Source organism: Natator depressus, chromosome 10 (genome assembly GCF_965152275.1).
Source record: "Natator depressus isolate rNatDep1 chromosome 10, rNatDep2.hap1, whole genome shotgun sequence".
NCBI classification, from domain to species: Eukaryota; Metazoa; Chordata; order Testudines; family Cheloniidae; genus Natator; species Natator depressus.
The window spans coordinates 46,264,630-46,283,378 of NC_134243.1; the positions used below are offsets into that span (position 1 = coordinate 46,264,630).

General features: G+C 57.8%; 1 protein-coding gene across 1 annotated transcript in view; it reads left to right on the forward strand.

The window, feature by feature from the left end:
* Positions 1–15,202, forward strand: part of CSK (C-terminal Src kinase) — a 68,903-nt gene extending 53,701 nt beyond the window's left edge. The window contains exons 2-13 of the mRNA XM_074965994.1: positions 388–462; positions 1,158–1,271; positions 3,033–3,145; positions 5,527–5,746; positions 8,322–8,415; positions 8,523–8,588; positions 9,177–9,276; positions 9,582–9,672; positions 10,616–10,689; positions 11,747–11,942; positions 12,640–12,726; positions 14,542–15,202. Of these exons, the coding sequence (XP_074822095.1) occupies positions 448–462; positions 1,158–1,271; positions 3,033–3,145; positions 5,527–5,746; positions 8,322–8,415; positions 8,523–8,588; positions 9,177–9,276; positions 9,582–9,672; positions 10,616–10,689; positions 11,747–11,942; positions 12,640–12,726; positions 14,542–14,724 (1,353 nt within the window). The 5' untranslated portion in view covers positions 388–447 and the 3' untranslated portion in view covers positions 14,725–15,202. The remainder of the gene's footprint in view (positions 1–387; positions 463–1,157; positions 1,272–3,032; positions 3,146–5,526; positions 5,747–8,321; positions 8,416–8,522; positions 8,589–9,176; positions 9,277–9,581; positions 9,673–10,615; positions 10,690–11,746; positions 11,943–12,639; positions 12,727–14,541) is intronic.
* The last annotated feature ends 3,547 nt before the right edge of the window (positions 15,203–18,749 follow it).

Below are 18,749 nucleotides of genomic sequence, written 5' to 3' on the forward strand. Positions count from 1 at the left end.
GGGGAAGGGAGAGAGTACAAGATCCTTCCTTCTAATAACCCAGGAGCCGGAGGGTCAGGCCTTTGAATTCATCAGGCACCCACTGGGCAGAGACTGATCCAAACAAGGAGCTCCCCATGCAGGGAGTGTAGACACCACCTTCCCCACAGCCGGAGGGTGGGGACTGGCCTTCTCCACCAGGGTGTTGCTCTGCAACCTCCCTGGGGATGCCGCTCCCGCCTTGCCTCAGGGTAGTAGGTGTCTGGCAACATTTTTCAAGCCCTGCTTTGTGTGTTGAAGAATAAGATGGATATTCCTGGGGTGGGCGGGGGCCTCTGGAGCTGCCCATGGGGCTAGGTGCGTGACATAGCTCGTTCTCAGCACATCCTCTCTCATTCACTTCTCTAGATCTCATGCCAAGTGACGTGTCCCTCCTGTGAGATTTGATCCCCAGACCCGCCTGAGACAATGTCAGGAATGCAGGTAACAGCCAGAGCCACCAGTGCTTTGGTGGGGGTTGGGGACAGGGAAAGGCCAGAGTTGCTTGAGGCCTGTGTGGGGTGGGAGGAGAGACAGGCAAAGGCTGGAGCCCTGTTTTGGCTGGCGGGGCCCATGTCTGGGGGTCAGGTGCAGGCCACTCCTTTCTGCAGCGCTCACTGGTTTCTGGAACCCAGTGTAAATCGCTTGGCACCAATATGCCTGCACACCCCCAAGGGCACTAGCATGGTGTATTCTGTCCTCCCAGCCTCAGGAGCCGAAGGGTTAAATCAGGACTTTTCCCCCTTCCTTTTGTGCCCTCCATGGGGCAGAAGCCCTGAGTTCCACATGAGGCTCTGGAGACCAGAGGCCGCTCAGCCATGGCACCTCCCCTGGCTCTGAAAGGCTTTGCTAATGAAACCTCCTGGCCAGTAGCCGAGGGCCCTTGGGAGTTCTCAAGCCAAACGATGGGGCCAGGGTCAGCCCACAGCTAAGGGTGGCTGCATGTATTAACCAGCACGTATACCCAGCCCATAACCCCCATCCCTCCGCTAGCATTTCTTGCACACTCACTGGGCACATGGGATCCCACATGTGTGACTTTCCACCCCCGGGGGTGGAATCTGAGGTTTGGCTCCTTCTGGTGGCGGGAGCCGAGTACAGTCAGCATCTGAGGCCCTGTTTTTCTGTCCCTCTTGCAGGCCGTTTGGCCGTCCGGTACGGAATGTATCGCCAAGTATAACTTCCAAGGCACCGCCGAGCAGGACCTTCCGTTCAGTAAAGGGGACGTGCTCACCATCGTTGCCGTCACCAAGGTAACCCACCCCGCCCTTCGCTTCAGGGGTGCTGGCAATTCCCTGCCCTCCCTGGGGCAACCCCTAAGGCAGCTGGAGGGATTGCATCTCTGCATCCCATTTTGGAGTGCCCTCACAGCGCTGGTTCTCGGCTTGCGGTCCAGGAAGGAGGGGTGGAATAGCCACCCTGCCATCAGACACCCAGAAGAGGGGTGTGGGTTGCTGGACAGAAAGTTTTGGGAACCCAAATAGTAGGAGGTGGGGGAAGGAGGGTGATTTAATTTGATCAGAAAGTGATCTACAGATTGAAAAACAGGGAGACCCCCTTGCTGGCTTTGGGGTCAGAGGGGGGCCCACTGCAGAGAGATGCGATGCCGCCAGTACCCACTGGGGTATGCTCATTATGCAGGAGCCCTGCCTGGATTCTCTCCCCAGGGGAGCAGAAGAGACAGGAAACCCGGCTGCCTTTGTAATTAATGTGATCGTTATTTAAACCTCTCCAAAATGTAAGTTGCTCAGGCGGGTCCCAGGGAGGCAGTCACGTGGGTTTAAAGTGAGACTCTGCCAGGAGTGACTCTGTGTGCATGGACAATGCTGCGACCCATAAGATGCCCAAGAGATGGCCGGGGTGTCTCATTTAGACCTACCATGGGCAGGGTCTGAGCAGTGACACCTGGAGACCAGGGGGTTGGTCTGCAGTTAATGGCAGTCAGGTGATAAATCTGATGGGGCCTTTTTCATGAGGGAAGGTGGGGCTGACCAGTGTCTGCTGCCCCCGAGCTGGGCCTCTATAGTCATACGGTGGAGCTATGGCATGGCCAGCATGTCCCTTGCAGGCAGATGTCCGATCTACGCTAAAAAGTTAGGTCGACCCAGCGACGTCACTCTGAAAAATCCGTGCCCCAAACGACGTAGTGAAGCCGACCTAACCCCCAGTGCAGACAGCGCTATGTCGAGGGACGAACTCTTCCACTGGCCTCGCTGCTGCCTCTCAGGGAGGTGGCTTTCGTCCCCCTCCCGTCGGTGTAGGCTGCGTGTACGCTGAAGTGCAGCCGTGCCGCTGTCGCATTTCAAGTGTTCCCAAGCTCAGAGCTACAGGGTGGCGGGATGGCAGTCTGGCCATGAGCTAGAGCACGTAGTGAGCAGGCAGCGTGGGTTGGTTTGTTGTGTAGGCCCAGGCCTTCTCTGGTCTTGTCTCATCGGCTAAACAGGGTTGGGCTGGGTGAGTGCTTGGGTGGGGGACCTCCGGGAAAACCAGAGGTCCTGCAGGCAGTGACGCAGGCATTCAGTCGGAGCGGAGGCACATCTCTTCCTGCATCAGTGGGAAGCCAGGGCCTTGGAGTGCAAAGAGATGCTGGGCTATTAGCAGTGCCTTGCTACAGATGGGGTGAAAAGCTGACGCACTAAACACTGCAGCTCATTCGAGGTGCCAGAGCATTTTTTTTCTTTCTGTTTTGCAAAAGGACAGGCTTGTTAACCCTGTTGCCTTGATCGGATTCCAGCCCCGGGGATTACGTTCTGCAAATGTAAATGGACTCTTGTCGTCTTCAGTGCCCGAGCTAAACTGTTGTGTAGTGTTACTGTGAGCTGTTAAACAACTGCCATGTGACAGCTCAGAGGTGGCTGCATGCATAATGTCTTTAGGATTCCCCAAGATAAAAGGCACTGTGTAGATGTAAGTGTCTCTATGGCAGTGCATTGCTCAGTGGGAGAGAAGGGGATAGTATTGTGGGTGGCATAGACACACGGGGGGCTCTGCTCCCTTCTGCTTTCCCTTCCCAGGATCCCAACTGGTACAAAGCCAAAAACAAGGTGGGCCGTGAGGGGATCATCCCTGCCAACTACGTTCAGAAAAGGGAAGGAGTGAAAGCCGGAACCAAACTCAGTCTGATGCCGTGAGTATCCAGAGGAAGGGGCAGAACTAGGAACAAGACCTGTCTTACCGATTGCCACTCAGATCCTGTGCTGCATTTTGGTGGCCATGGGCAGCAGGACGGTGGATCTGGAGCAAGGCTGGACTGATGATTTGAGTGCTGCCTAACACAGGGCTTGAAAAACTTACTGGAGACCTGCAAACCAGAGGGCTAAAGCTGCTGTACCAGAGAGAGAGCCAGCAAAAAGATGCAACAGCATCAGTACCTGGGTTCATGGCTTTCCCAGCAGCAGAGGGAAATTGACCTGGTTTCTGTCAGTTTCACTGCTAGGGCTCTGAGTAACAGCAGAGAAACTGACCAGAATCTTGTTAACTTTGTTCTGTGGCTGCTTCGGAGAGCTATGAGCATCTACAGAGGCACTGGAGCTATCTGTCTGCAGACTAAGGAAGACAAATGCAGCATCGGGTCACATTTGGAAGGTTTTTTTGCAGCTATAAAGGCTTCCCACCAGCCAGAAGAGAGAAGGCATGTGGGATTTTTGAGCCCTTATCCCCCTAATGTTCCAAGTGTGTGGGGGAAAATGCCCCTGTGATGCTGCCCCTCATGCCTGCTACCTCCCATTTCATGGGTCACCAGTCCAGTGGCCTCATCCTAGGCTTGCTTAACTCATAGCTGCCAAATACAAGTCCACTCTCGTATGGGACTTGCACCTAGCTGTGTTCCTTTGGGTATATGGGGGTAGCGTGCAGGTGGATTATACTCTCATTCACCAGTAGAGGGCGCTCAGGCCAGTTAGCCAGAGCAATTAATGAGGGCTTAAATCCAGAGGAGCTGATATAGTGGTGATAGTGTCTGCATCAAATGGCTGTCGCAGACCAGCTCACGCTGGGTATAGTGGGCAGTGTGTGGAACACAGGGCAGAGGAAGTCCTGGGGGGCGAAGTGAGGGGCGGTGTCTTGTGTAAGGGCAGGGTCAGTAGTGAAAGCTGAAGCCGGGAGATCTGCACGTGCTTTGGTGACTCCGTTTCTGCACTTCCTGGTGCTCACACCTATTGGGGCTGGGTCGGTCTCAGCAGCGTGTGTGTGTGTGTATTTCCTGGGGCTCTGCGCACAAGAATGCTTGTGTGTGGCCTGGCCGATGGTTACAAGAGGCTCTGGTTGTAAGGGCTGCAGGCGCTGGGGGTGGCCGATCGGGAGCACCTCGCGCAGAGGGAAATGCATGTGGGGTTGGGACGTCTGTTCGGGGTGCCTGGGTCTCCTTCTCCCAGTGTCCTGCAGACACGTCTCCCAGCCAGGAGCGCTGACCTCTCCTCCCATCGGAGCACTGTGAAGTTAGATGTATGTCCCACAGCTGGGGTCACTTTTCAGCAGCTGGTCCCGCCATTCAAGGCAGTTACAAGTCTCTGGAGATGGAGGAAGCACCCACAGGCCTGGGACGTGCGGGGCTTTACACAGCACTAGATGAGTGCGGATCAGCAGCACCCCAAGCCCGTGTGGTTTACAATTCTCTGCTGGTGTTTTTCCCCCTGGATCTGTACTCATCTCATGCAGTCTGGGTGCCAGCAGTCTCTCTGCCTCTGGGTGCTCCTCCACGCTGTGCTAGCACCCTAAGGCCTTTGTTGGGCTCCATGCATCTGCTTGCTTCCTTGCCTGGGAGCATGTGCATGCTCTGGCCCCCGGCGATGCCCTGCACCCCGGCAGGAAACTTGCACTGCCAGCTAGCTAGGTCCCTTTCCTACTTTCTCAGAGGATTTCCTGTGTGCGTGCCTTTCTTATCATCTCTTGTCTTGTGTCTGGCTTGCACATTCTGCCTACCTCAGCACCTTGCTGTCCTGCAGCCGAGGCTCAGTGTCAGTGGCTGCACTGGTCTGAGGCCTTACAGGAAGTTGCACGTTCCTGATCACGTGTGAGGGGCACAGTCAGTCGTGTTCACCCGGGCAGCACCGAGGGTGGGACGTGGCCAAAGCAGATGGGGAAGGGGCCATTTCCCTGCGTGCCCAGGAAGCTGTTTCTGTTCTCAACAGCTGTGCTGTCACCCTCCTGCATTTTCCTTACAGACCCTCCCCTTTCAGCCCCAGCTCTTCCCCATGGCTTGAGTGACGCCCACACTGGCAATGTCCGCTGAACAATTCCCCCTTGGACAATGGCTTCTGATTGGGACTGGGACATCAGGGGGGCTGCAGGTTGGGATTGAGGGGCACTGGCAGAGCTGTGGAGGCACCGGGCTGGGATCGCAGAGGGGCTGGCAGAGCTGTGGGGGCGCCAGGCTGGGATAGCAAGGGGGCTGCAGGTCTGGATTGAGGGGCACTGGCAGAGCTGTGCGTAAGAACCCTTGTCCTCGCTGTGTCCCTCATGCACTGGGGCAGTGAATTTATCCCTTTGCTGTCTCTCCCCCTGCCCCAGCTGGTTCCATGGGAAGATCACGCGGGAGCAGGCGGAGCGGCTGCTGTACCCCCCAGAGACGGGCCTCTTCCTGGTGCGGGAGAGCACCAACTACCCGGGGGACTACACCCTGTGTGTGAGCTGCGAGGGGAAGGTGGAGCATTATCGCATCATCTACTCCTCCAGCAAGCTCAGCATCGACGAGGAGGTCTACTTCGAGAACCTCATGCAGCTGGTGGAGGTGAGCTGTGGGGGAGAGGCTCCTCAAAAGCTTGGCCTGGCCAGGTCTCCCAGCCCTCCATGAAAATGGCCCACGGCCTTGGACTCCCAGCACCCGCTCCATGCAGTCACCGCCCCAAGCTGCCTGCCTTGCAGCACTGAGTTTGCATAAAGATTTGCTTTCCAAATCCTTTGTTCTCCATGTGTCGCTCTCCAGGCACCCCGCTCTGTCCCCGCGGCACATGGTGATCTCTGTTTCATGCACACCCACCACCCCGCGCTGGCAGGACTCTGCAGAGGGGATCACAGAGACTCAACTCCTGTCTTTCAGCCCTAGAGAGAGCATCTGCCACTCAGGGTGGCGGTGTGTCAGGAGGGCAGTGGGTCGTGGGGAGGTTCCCGCTGCACCGGCCCTAGAGGCAAACGCAGGCCACCAGTCTCTCCAGGGCTGGGCTAGATACCTCCCATCTGCACTCAAGTAGCTGCGCCCTCCCCTCCCCCTGCTGAGGAGCCCAGCCTCTCTCTCTCCTCTCCCCCCCCCACCCCCGCCCCCTAAGCGCTCGGTGCAGGCTGCGGTTAGCCAGGCTCAGCCTGGCTCTGCCCTGATAATGATTCAGACAAACCTGCTGAGCACTTCCTGCCTCTCAGGGGCCCGCCCCGCCCCCAGCCCGGGCAGGAAGAGGCTCCTCGCTGTGTGATGGAATCCGAAAGTCTCGTGCCTCTCCTGGGAGCCGAGTGCACTGGGGCAGGGGGCTGGCTCCAAGAGGGTGGGGAGCCTGCCAGAGGGTGGAGTAGCCCAGGGAGATTTGCATTGGTTTCTCTTGAGATTTGCATTGGTTTCTCACCCTGATCTTTCACGGCCAGGAACAACTCCGTGCTCTCCAGGTTAGGGCGGACATGGCAGATCTGAGGTCACCAGGGCTCCATTAGGCTCATGTGGGGGTGAAGGGACATGAGCTGGTAGGGTCCCATCCGTCTGTGATCCCCTGTCCAGCTGGTTAGCTCTGGGGTGGGGGCTGGGCTCTGCTGGTGTTGGTTCTGAGTGCCCATTGGAACTCCCTGGGGCAGAGATGGCCCTGGGGGGTGGAGGGGAGAGGATGTGGCCGTCTCCTGGCTGGAGCAGACCCTCCAGATCAGCCTAGCCCAAAATCCTTGCTGTAGCCAACACATGGTGCTGTAAAGGAAGGCAGGCAGCTCTGGGCTGGGTGCACGTGGGGAGCAGGGGGTCGTCTGCCCAGTATATGCGTGCGTGTGTGTGTGTGTGTGTTCCCCAATTCACCCTTGTTTCTGGGGCTCAGACAGGAGCCTGCAGGACAAGCTCCTCTGCAGGCCCTTGCGCTAAGGCCAGCTGGTCAGTTCCTGTCCTTGTGCTACCCCCTGGTGGGCAGACTGTGCCACTGCACCGTTTGAGCAACACTGGAACCCACATTTTTTCCTCTGGTATCTCTGCCAATTCCTCTCCCCTCCTCTCCCCCCCCCCCCCCCCCCCGGCCACAGAAATTGGCACAGACCGGCAAGGCTCAAATAGCCAGGGGAAACACAGGTCCGAAATGAGGAGCCATTTGCACGAATGTTGGGGGAAGGGGTGGAATATCTATACTGGGGGGCTGCAGGGTGAGACTGGGGGATGTTGGCAGGGCAGGGGAGCGGCTGCGGATCAGGACGGGGGGGGCGTTGGCAGGGAAGGGGGGGCTGCGGATCAGCGCTGGGGGGTGTGGGCAGGGGAGGGGCAGCGGATCAGGAGTAGGGGGGCTTTGGCAGGGCGGGGGGGGCAGCGGATCAGGACTAGGGGGGCGTTGGCAGGGCAGGGGAGGGGCAGCGGATCAGGACTAGGGGGGCGTTGGCAGCGCAGGGGAGGGGCAGCGGATCAGGACTAGGGGGGCGTGGGTAGGGCAGGGGAGGGGCTGTGGATCAGGACAGGGGGGCGTCGGCAGGGCAAGGGAGGGGCTGCAGATCAGGACTGGGGGGCGTTGGCAGAGCTGGGGGTCGGGACCAGACCCAGGCGGGGGCTGTCAGTCTGGATTTTAGAGCTAGGAGATGGATCAGGCATTTGCCCCATGGTGCTCTCTGCCAGACCCCCCACTATCGCTCCTTTGCCTTTGTGAGCACTAAAAATCACTGGGGAGAAACATCAGACAAACCCTGTGGTGGCAGAGCTGGGTTAAACGGGGGGCCTCCCTCAGTGAGCCCCTGCAGCCCAGCGCTGCTGCCCTGGCCGGGGGGGAAGGAACCCAGGTTGTTTCCCTTGGAGAATCAGTCTGCCTGGCCCATCCCATCCTTTACATAGGAAGGGGAATTGGAGATCTCTCTGGTTCATTTGGCCTCCCCCCACCCTCCCCATTTTGGACTCTCCCCTGGAGCCACAGACGTGCCCTGGGGTATCCGCTCCCCTCAGCCCTGTGTGGGGATGGCAGGAGCTGGGCCTTACATCAGGCCTCAAACCGTGCATCAGGTGGAGCAAAGGTGTCTGGGATCACACAGCCAGTCGGTGGCAGAGCCGGAATCAGACCGCAGGTCTCCTAAGTCAGGGCCCCGCCTGCCCCCGCAGAGGTCTGGCTGGGTGGGGGGTCTCACCTCCTGCCTTCTCCTCCCGCCAGCATTACACCACAGACGCCGACGGGCTCTGCACACGCCTCATCAAACCCAAACTCATGGAGGGGACGATCGCGGCTCAGGACGAGTTCTCCAGAAGTGAGTGCATCCCCGAGTGGGGGGCGGCACGGTCAGCAACTCCTCTCCCCCACCCCATCCATCCCAGCTGGTCTGTTTGCCTGCTCACCTCTCCCTTCCCCTTTCAGGCGGCTGGGCCCTCAACATGAAGGACCTGAAGCTTCTGCAGATCATCGGCAAAGGGGAGTTCGGAGGTCAGTTGGGCTCGGCTCTTGTGCTGTGTCATTAGGGAGGGGAATTGGGGGCTGAGCCCCTCCCCTAGAGGAGGGATCCAGTCTCAGGCCAGTCTAGCTCTGGGCTCCCTCCGGCTCCTTCCCCACTGGCTTCCCCACCCTGAGGGGGTGATGCTCTTGGGGGGCAACAGGAATCCAGTGGGTGTCCGGCTGCTCCCTGGCTCTGGCTGTAGTGACCCTTTGCCCATGCCCAGCACTTCCAGCTGAGGCTCCCGAAGCTCTTCGGGGCCGTGAAGAGCCCAGTGTCTTGACCCACCGGTGCAGCAGGCTGGCTCAGCTCTTGTACCCACTTTGCCCCGAGATCGTAGGCTGGCGTTGTCCCCAAGTTACGGGGTGGGGGAGACTGAGGTGCAGAGAGGGGACGTGTCTGAGGTCACGTAGTTGGGATTAGAACTCGGGACTCCTCAATCTGCGCCTGAATCCCAAACTGATTCCCCGCCCCAGCGAGTAAACCCGCAGGGGCCCCGGGGGACGGGGGGAGGGGGAGGTCTCCCTGGGCGGGGGTGGCGGCATTGTGAGGCACCGTCCACCCATGTCTCTTCCTTTCAGACGTGATGCTGGGCGGTTACCGCGGCAACAAGGTCGCCGTGAAGTGCATCAAACACGACGCCACGGCGCAGGCCTTTCTGGCGGAGGCCTCGGTGATGACGTGAGTGTCGGGGCGGGGGGAGCAGGGGACAGGGAGACGGAAGGGGGGGCAAGGGGAGGCTGGGAGCTCCGCACACTGCCGGGGTGGGGAGGGGCGTGAGGAGAGCAGGCCTAGGGCAGTGGGGTGGGGTGGATCTGGGGGAAAGAGCACCCACTGGTGTGACTGGGCTTGGGGTGGATGGTGCGTGGGAACGGCGAGCCGCCCGGTGCCAGCTCTGTGTCTGCAGCCGTGTCCCGGTTCCCTGGGGCCAGCGCAGATCTGCCCGCTGCTGCCTGGCTCTGAGCTAGTGCCCCATGGCTTTGCAGGCAGCTCCGACACAGCAACCTGGTGCAGCTGCTGGGGGTGATCGTGGAGGAGAAGAGCGGCCTCTACATAGTCACCGAATACATGGCAAAGGTGAGGCTCTGCGGCCGGGGGGGAGCCAGCCCTGTGTGAGGCCTGGCAGCAGGGATCAAACAGGCTCCATGCTAAATCCAACAGCCCCCTTCCCTGGCATCGAGAGTAGAACTGGCCCGCTGAGCGCCGGCCGCCCCGGCTCCTGCCCCCAGAAGTTTGCCAGTGCATGCAGGAAGCAGTGCAGCCAATAGAAAGCTGCCCAGGCTTGGAATCCCCCTTCCCTTTAGCTGCCCCTTCCCCAGGTCAATGTCACTCGATCCTGGCCCATGCCTGCGTCTACAGCACCCCACCAAGCCGCTTCCCTTGTGCCCTACGCCGAGCGCGTCCGTGAGTCGCTGGACACCCCAAGGGGCGTCTCTGCCTGGCACTGGGAAAGATGCTTCGGGGAATCCTGGCAGATCGCGGGCACCTCCTGGTGCATTATGGGTCCTGTGAACGGAGCCAGCAGCCTCCCTGCAGTGGGAGGGTGGGACCCCCTGGAGCGCTGGCTGCAATTATCTCTCCACAGGCGCTTCAGAGGTGGGGCCTGGTGTTTCTAGTGCTTGGGCACAAACAGGAGGCCCCGGCACGGGCACCCACTGGGGGCAGGTTCAGGGTTGGTCCCCACAGCTGCTTAGACCAGGTGCGATACAGGATGCCTTCATCCCAGGGGGAGCTCAGCTGGGAGGCCCCGGCTTGTGACAGGCACCGTGGGCAATTGCCTGTTTGACACGGCCCCTGCAGTAACTCAGCGCCCCCGGTGCCTTGTGTGGGTTGGTCCATTACTGACCTGGAGAAGAGAGCCATCTGCTCCCCCCAGCACCACCGAGGAGTCTCCCATCCTCCTCCGGATCCAACCAGGCTCTGCTTTGCTTAGCAGGACGCCAGGGTGGCTGGGGGCTGTCGAGGCAGCGTCGGGGGTTAGCAGGTTGGCTCTGATGGTCCTGTCTCGCTCTCTCACCAGGGAAGCCTAGTCGATTACCTGCGATCCCGAGGGAGGTCTGTGTTGGGGGGCGACTGCCTGCTGAAGTTCTGCTTGTAAGTACACAGCTGGGCCTCCATGACCCGGGTCCCAGAGCGCATGGTGGGGTAGCCAGGGGTTCTTGCCAACGATCCGCTCAACACATGCCTCTGAGCCTCTCGGCATCAGAGCCTCTGGTGATGGTAACACTGTGCTTCTCCTCACATCTCCCGTGCGAGGATCTCAAAGCGCTCTACAGATGTTATGAGCTTAGCCTCCCAGCCCGCCTCCTGTGGGGGGTGATGGGGCAGCTCAGGCAAACAGGAATTAGGTGACCCACAGCCACGTGAAGAATCCAGTAGCAGCACCGGGAATCCCAACCAGCCCTCCTGACTCTGCCCTGTGAGGATCTCACTCTCGTGCGTGAATGGCACTTTCTCGCACAGCAGATCTGCCCCCTGGGCATGCCTGGAGTCTGATCTCTGTACTGCAGTATCCTCCTCCTCCTGGCCCCGCAGAGTCAGTACAGCCCCATTCTGTCCCATCTCCTCCATCAGCAGGATAGCTCGTGAAGTTGCAGTCACGTTCCAGGTCTGCCTTTCCACCGCTAGCCCAGTCCTGCCCAGGGCTTGCTGCTCCTTGGTAGCTTCTCCCCCTCGCACCCGCCGGCTGGGTGTTTCACAAGCAGCCTGGTGGGTTTCCGGTGATGTAGAGTGACTCGGACCCAGGGATGGGGGAGAGCTCACAGCGAACAGGGGGCCCGCACCACCTGGGGACCATTGATGGGATTCTGGCGTACATTCTCCCTTAGGTCACAGGTTCAAATCCAGCCAGTGACTTAGTTGTTATAACTGGATGTCTGGTCAGTGACTTCTGTGAAATGAGTGAGGTGGGTCTCAGGCCAGTTCCTAGAAGGCACCAAACTGCCACGGTCATTGGTATGAACTGGCTTCCTTCGGGGCTGTGGATTGAATGATCACTAGGGACAAACCTCCTCAAAAGTTGTCCCTCCAGCCTCACCAGCAGGGGTGGGACACCCTCACTCTGTAACTGCTGTGGATAGCCAGCCAGCCAGCAATCAGCCCCAAACCCCGCTGGGTTCCTAAGCCTGCCGCGCTCTCCCCCACCCACCAGAGATGTCTGTGAAGCCATGGAGTACCTGGAAGCCAACAACTTCGTCCACCGGGACCTGGCGGCGAGGAACGTGCTGGTCTCAGAGGACAACATCGCCAAGGTCAGCGACTTTGGGCTGACGAAGGAGGCGTCGTCCACTCAGGACACAGGGAAGCTGCCGGTGAAATGGACGGCTCCGGAAGCACTTAGAGAAAAGGTGAGCGGAGGGCAGGGCAGGCTCCCCAACGCCCCCCATTACCTCCCCCAAGCGCTGCCCCAGTGATCAAGTGCCCACAGTCCTGTGCTCTGTATATAAGTGGCTAGATTCTGCCTTCCATAGTGACTAGGAGAGCTGGTCACCTGCCTTGCCCATGGGCTTACTCCTTCTTGGGTGTGCCTGGCTGGGGAGATGTGTCCTCCCCTTGCAGGGCCAGACAGGCTTGTGCAAGGCAGAACAGTCCTGCCCCTATGCAGCTCAGAGGACATGGGGGCAGGGGTCCATGGAAGAGCTGCCCCCAGGGCTATGGGAGGAAATATTCCTCCCTTGTTATGGACGCTGCTGCCCAGGGAGGGAGATGGGGGCTCAGTCTCTTAATCCCCCTCCTCTGTGGACTTTGGAGAAGCTGCTCGAGCGTTTGCAGGAGGCCGCAGGCTGCTTGGAGAGCTGCGATGGTGAGATTAAAGCACCGCTGCTGGCTGCAATTAAGGCGGTTAGCTGAAAGCCAGGGTGGAGCCTGGATTCTCCTCTCCTCCCAGCACAGGGCACTCTTGCCAGTGTGTGCGGGCAGGCAACGCAGCGCTGAATTGAACGGGAGGGTTTGACGTTTTGGTTGTGGGTCCTCCCCTGCTGGCTAGCCGCTCCACCCCCTGTGCCATCCCCCTGACCCCTTTGCTGCCGGCTCTCTCCCCTGCAGAAATTCTCCACCAAGTCGGATGTGTGGAGCTTCGGGATCCTCCTCTGGGAAATCTACTCCTTCGGGCGAGTGCCTTATCCGAGAATCGTAAGTGAGGGCAAAGCCCCAGGGGGCAGCTTCCCGCTCCCTCCCTCCTTCCCCCAGCCCCTCTGCTTGAGCCACCTTGGGCCTGATCTTGGGGGGGCGGGCGGAGGGGAGTCTCTGGGGTTTTCACAATCTGCCCAGCGTCTGTCCCTCTGGAAGTGCAGGTGTCACCCGCTGGACACACTGTGCAGAAAGCAGCCAGGCACAGGGTCTGAAGGGGGGTGATCCCTCAGCCCCCCACTGTCTGGGGGGCTGTGCAGCGTTTGCGGGGGTGGTGACAGCCCCCTCTGTGTGGGGGGCTAACGGGAGCCCTGGCGAGTGGACAAAGCCACTTCTTGGGGTGGGAGTCCCGCCTGTGGGGTGGGGGTGGAGACCTGCTTGAGTGGGAGAGCTACCTGTCACTCAGGTCTCTGGCTCCTCCCTTTTTCTTGCCCCGCCCATCCAGGCAGCCCCAGGCCCTGCCCATTGTTTCATCTTCGTTCTCCCTGTTGGAACCCCTCCTCAGTGACTGCGACGTCCCCCCGCCCCCCCCTCCCCCCCCCGCCCCCAACTGTGCTGCTGAGATCGCCCTCCAGATCCAGGCTGCCCCTCCCTGCTGCTTTGCTCTTGTCCCTGACTGCCACCAGCAGCACCAGCCGCCTCCACTCACCGGGCCACTGCTGCCCCAGCCCATCCACCCTCCTCCTGCTCTGCCTCGTACCCGTGGAGCGCCGTCCACAGAACCACTTCTTCAGATCCCTCCCCTCAGGCGCCGACAAGATGTCGGCCAAGTAGCGGTGTGGAGACCAAGGGTTCGGTGCTCCCAGCTTTCCTGGGGGGCGGGCGTCTGGGGAGACACGCAGCCTCTCCCAGCTACCTGCTCTCCTTTTGGTTGGTACAGCGGCTGGCCATGTCTTGCTTGAAATGAGATTGTGGTAGGAGCTCCTAGAGGCCCTGATCGGAGTCCCGTTGTGCTAGGTGCCGTGCAAGCATAGAGTGAGGAGACTAGCCCTGTTTCTCCTGCCCCTTTTCAGCCTTAGCTGTTGCTTGCAAGTTCTTCGCTCTCCCTGGGTGTCCGCACAGCACCCAGCACAATGAGGCCCCGATCCCTGCCTGGGGATGTCTGGGTGCTTCTAGAACGCAAATATTAGGGGCTGGGGGAGAGAGAGAGGCCAAGGTATCTATCCCACAAGCACATTTTTCTATAGACTAGCTTGACTAGGTGTAGTTCCCCAGCCCCGAGCTGTTACTGGATGGCCGTGGTGTGTCTGAAAGAGGAGAAAGGGGTTGGCTTGACACGTAGCTTCAGAGAGTTGATTTCCTAGGCATGGCCAGCTGGGCTCGGCTCTGAGGTCCATCTAGCGCGCGTCCCATCTCTGCCACTGCTGCAGAGGAAGGCCTCAGACCCCCCAGGAAGAGATGGGCCAGAACCGGCCCCCCACAGAGGTCCATCCGGAGCTCTAGTCGAGATTGCCCTTAGGGCTGAAGCAGGGAGGGTTAAGCTCCCTAGGAGCCGAGGGAGAAGCAGACTGATGGGCTGGAAGTGTTAGCCGGGCAAAGGTAGAGGAGGACGACTGGCTAAGAGAGTAGATCTGGGGGCTAAGCCAGGAGGGGCCTCACCCCTCTGTCTGTGCTGGTGAGAGGGGAGCCAGTGGAGAGGCTCGAAGGGGGGAGGGGGTGAAAGCGTGTGAGCTCCCAGGGCAGGGAACGTGGGCTGTGTTCAGCGGTAGCGCTCGGGGGCCTGATCCTGGTAGGTGGGGGCCCCTGGGGGCTACTGCAGTATGACTGAGGGACCAGGGGCTTAAGGGGCCGTCTTCCCAGCCTCCCTCTCCCTCGCAGCCTCTGAAGGACGTCGTTCCCCGTGTGGAGAAGGGGTACAAGATGGACGCCCCCGACGGCTGCCCCCAGGTCGTCTACGAGGTGATGAAAAACTGCTGGACCCTGGACCCCGTCATCCGGCCATCCTTCCACCAACTACGGGAACAGCTAGAGCATATCAAAGGCAACGAGCTCTACCTGTGAGACGGGGGGGCAGGGCTTCCTGAAGACACCCCCCTTCTCCCTTCGGTCCCGCCCCACCCCCCTGCGCAGGTAGCGGGGTGGGGGAGGGGCCAGATGGGGGAGGGGAGAAGGACTGAGCGAGCTGCTGGACCTGCTCCACTCATGGAACTATCCTAGAGAGACATATTGGACTTGTGCATATCCCCGCCCTGGGTCTGCCTCCCCCTCCCCGGGTCCCTTAGGCTGGGCCGGCTGGAGATGCGGGAATGAGACGGATTGATCGAGGCTGCCCCCACCACCTGGTCCCTGTAGAAATCAAACTGGGAAATTTTAGCGGCATGTTGTTACCCCCACACTCCCTCCCTGCTCCCCACCACTGATCCTTCCTCACAGAGTTTCTCCTCCTCGATTTCTCCCTGCGATCACATCTCCGTTTCTCCAGCTCACAGGATCGCGACAGGAGGGCACAGGGCGGGGACAACTGATGCAGCACGAGGAGGGAAGCCGGGGTGGGGGAGGGGAGAGAGGATAAATGGGGGGTGTCCTATTGCTGGGGGTATTTCCCGCTCCTCACACGATTCCTGCGATTGCTTAAAAACTTCCGATTCAGTTGTTTTCTCTGGGTTTTGTTGGGTTATTTTTTATTATTTCAAATGGAAACGGGCCAGCCGAGCGCTGGGGTTTTACTGAAGTACGAATCTCTTATTTTTTAATGTAATTGAAAAAAAAAATTAAAAAAAAGGTTTAAAAAAGAAAGAAACAAATCGACCCACCTGAAAGGAAGGAAAATCCCAAGTCTGCTAACTGACCGGGTGAAATAACTGAGAAACCAAGGGCGATTGTTGAATTGTTTCGCTTTAACTTGTTGCAGTGTTTTGCATGCCGTCTCCAGAGGCCTTTTCCAGTCCTGTCCAGTGCTTTATTCTCATGTAATGCTGCCAACTGTGAGATTAAACTGTAATAAAACCATTCCATAAGGACACACAACTCCAGGCGTGTCTTTCTCTGCCTCCCCACTATGGGGCGCAGCTCAGCCAGAGGCCAGCCTGAGGGAGAAGGGCTCTGCACTGCCAGATGTTGACGGTGAGTCATGATGGGGATGTGTCCCACGTCTGGTATTTTGCCACCCTAGGGACCCAACCGCCATCTGCATGGCTTGCCGAATCTTTCCCTGTAACGAACCTCCAGGCATACGAAAACTTACCTCTTATATAGCCCCTTTCAGCGGCAAAACTCTGTGCTTTGCAAGTGGTGGTGTGGGGGGGGGGGGAGGTTACAGATGGGGAATGAAGGCACAGCGAGATTGACTTGCCCTGGTTGCTCAGGGAGTCTGAGACAGATCTGGCCCTTGAACTCAGTGCTCTAGAGTGCCGATCCGGTACTTTGACCACAAGGCCATTCCTTTGTGAAGCAAAATCCTGCATGAACAGCTGGGTGTTGCACTGTCCCTGGGAGATAATCAGACTCGGGTCCGAACGATCCTGCAAGGGGAAGCAAAATGGCTCCTGAAAGGTCAGACCTGATGACTTGTAATCTCCAGTAGGGTCCGGCGGGTGTCTGGGAAGGGGGAGATGGCATCGTAGGTAGGGGGGGCCAGGCTGCTTGGGGTGGGTTAGCTCTTCAGCAGTGCCGTGGATTGCAGAGAGCGCACGGCAATGTAACATACTCCACACGTTCAGAAGAGGAAGCGGGCAGGGTGTACAGAACCGGCATCTTGCTGCAGCCCTGAAGCTAACCCCAGTGAATGAGCATTGAAGGAATCTGGCGCAGAGGTGGCAAAGGACTCCATTTGGACCGGGAAATGATCAAGCTGGCTAGTCAAGATAACAACTGACGGCAATGGGTGGATCAGGCCATTACTTGCGCCATCTAGGAGCAGAGTGGGCAAGCTGTAGGGGTTTGGGTTAGGAGCAAGTCCACCTGTCTGGGCTCTAGCTCTAAAGAAAACTATACATCGCAGAAGTATTGGCCGTCTGGACAGTGTTTCTCTCCCTGTCTCCCAGGTAGGTAACACTGACACCTCAACTACAGTCAGATAAAAGGCTGTGTCTTGAGCTCCGGTGACAAGGCCAGACCAGTTTCCCTTCTGAGTTCTATATGGTTAGAAGTTTGTGCAAATCTACCCTTGTCTGGCACATCTGGTGACGGTGATTGTCCATGGAATGGCCATATTGCAGGTATATTGAGGGCAGGATTAAGAAGGGGTGTGTGGGGAAGTGTTGCTTGCTTTTATTTTTACCCCTGGTTAGTTGCTTTTCTGCTACACTCACCCCTTTCTGTGACCCTGGGGCCTGATTCTGGTCTCTCTCCCACCAGGGTAAGTGCTGACTTCATTGGTGTTAATCCTGGCATAGGCCAGTGCAAGTGCGACGGGAATGAATATTCATACTTTGCTCTCTTCAGCCCTAGATCTGAAAGTATTTTCCCAAGGAGTTGTCATTAATCCCATTTCACAGCTGAACAAAGTGAGCCAGAGATGTGCCTGTGTTCTTTGCATTAAAAGTGGGGTTTTCACAAGGGATAACAACTCCATATCCTTGCACAAGGACCACAGCTGTTCCACGGGGTGCCCAAGGTCCTAGGCAGAGTTGGGACTAGAACTCTTGTGTCTTTGAGGCACTAGTCCAGTGCACTAGCCACTGAGCCACGCTTGTTCTTAGTTAAACCTTCAAGCCTTGTCTGTGGTATAAAGTTACCTGTCGTTTACAATACATGAGCAATAGGTGCAATTGCATCAAGGCTGAACGTGGTTTAGCTGCATGTGTGGGCAATGGGATAGCTGCGGGGAGCAGCGAAAATGTGTCTGTCCCCAGCTCAGCTGCACCCGTTGCTCACACCAGGTAAATGGACCGACCAAAACAGCTTTGCCATTTTATGACCAGCTTGTTCCACCACCTGTCCATGGCTGCAGTGAGATTGAGCCAGATTCTTGTGGGAGTTTGAACCCTCCTATTTCTGGTCTGGCTTTGTACCCATAGTCCCATGTGCAAGACAGGGTGGCTGTTTAAAGACCGGTTAAGCTCTCCAGTTTTGCTCATTCGTGTCTGCAGGAATTACCCATGTACATCTCCCCGGCCACGTCTCAGCTTGTGGTTTCCCTGCTTCCTTGTGGCAGTGGTACAGTGACTAACAGCAGCTACAGCAGGGTGGGGAAAGGTTTTCTCGTCCCACCAGTTTTCAAGATTCTGAAATTTGTTCCCATTCTGACTCGGGTGGCGTGGGGATGGGGGGAAATCCAGCACAAAAAGTGTTGTAAATTGATAAACCGGGGGAGGGAATTCAGATCAGATCAACCAAAATGTTTCCTTTCAGTTTTCACCTTTTAACACTTTTTTAACCTTTTTAGTATAAATGGTGAATGAAAGTTTTGAAACCAAAAAAACCCAAACGTAGCAGTTTGAAGATGTCAAAATGGGGCAGCCAATTTCGAAACCAGTTTTTTTTCCTCCAAAAAGTGTTTGAAGGGGGAGATTTGGCACCATCACGCCTTTCTCCCGAGCGGGTTCTGTTTTGTATAAATTGGCATTTTCTGCTAAAAATTGTTTAGCTGGGAAATTCCTGACCTGATGCCTCTGCACCTTTCTGGCTGCCGGCAGCGTGAGGCAGTGGACTGCTAGCTCGAGGGGTTGGAGAAAGCTAACCATCTAGCCTGTATTTTTGCAGCTGCCTTATGTTAGGCTCTCCTGCACCTGGGTCGTATTTTAGCTTGTCTCCTTGCAGCTTTTCACGTGAATGATGTTTTAAATACGAAGTACATTAGGGATCATAAAAGGGACACAGCTAACCCGCCTGGAAACTGGCATCTTTATACATAAGGGAAACGCTGCCCGGGCAGCGATAACATAACAAACTAAGACATAGGTGAGAGGTTTTTCCCAGGAGTGGGTGGGCGAGATTCTGTGGCCTGCGTTGTGCAGGAGGTCGGACTAGATGATCATAATGGTCCCTTCTGACCTTAGTATCTATGAATCGATAAACACCTTCCCAGTGTTTCCTCAGCTATGTTGCAAACTCAGCCTGGAGGAACCCAGTGTGATACTCTGGTT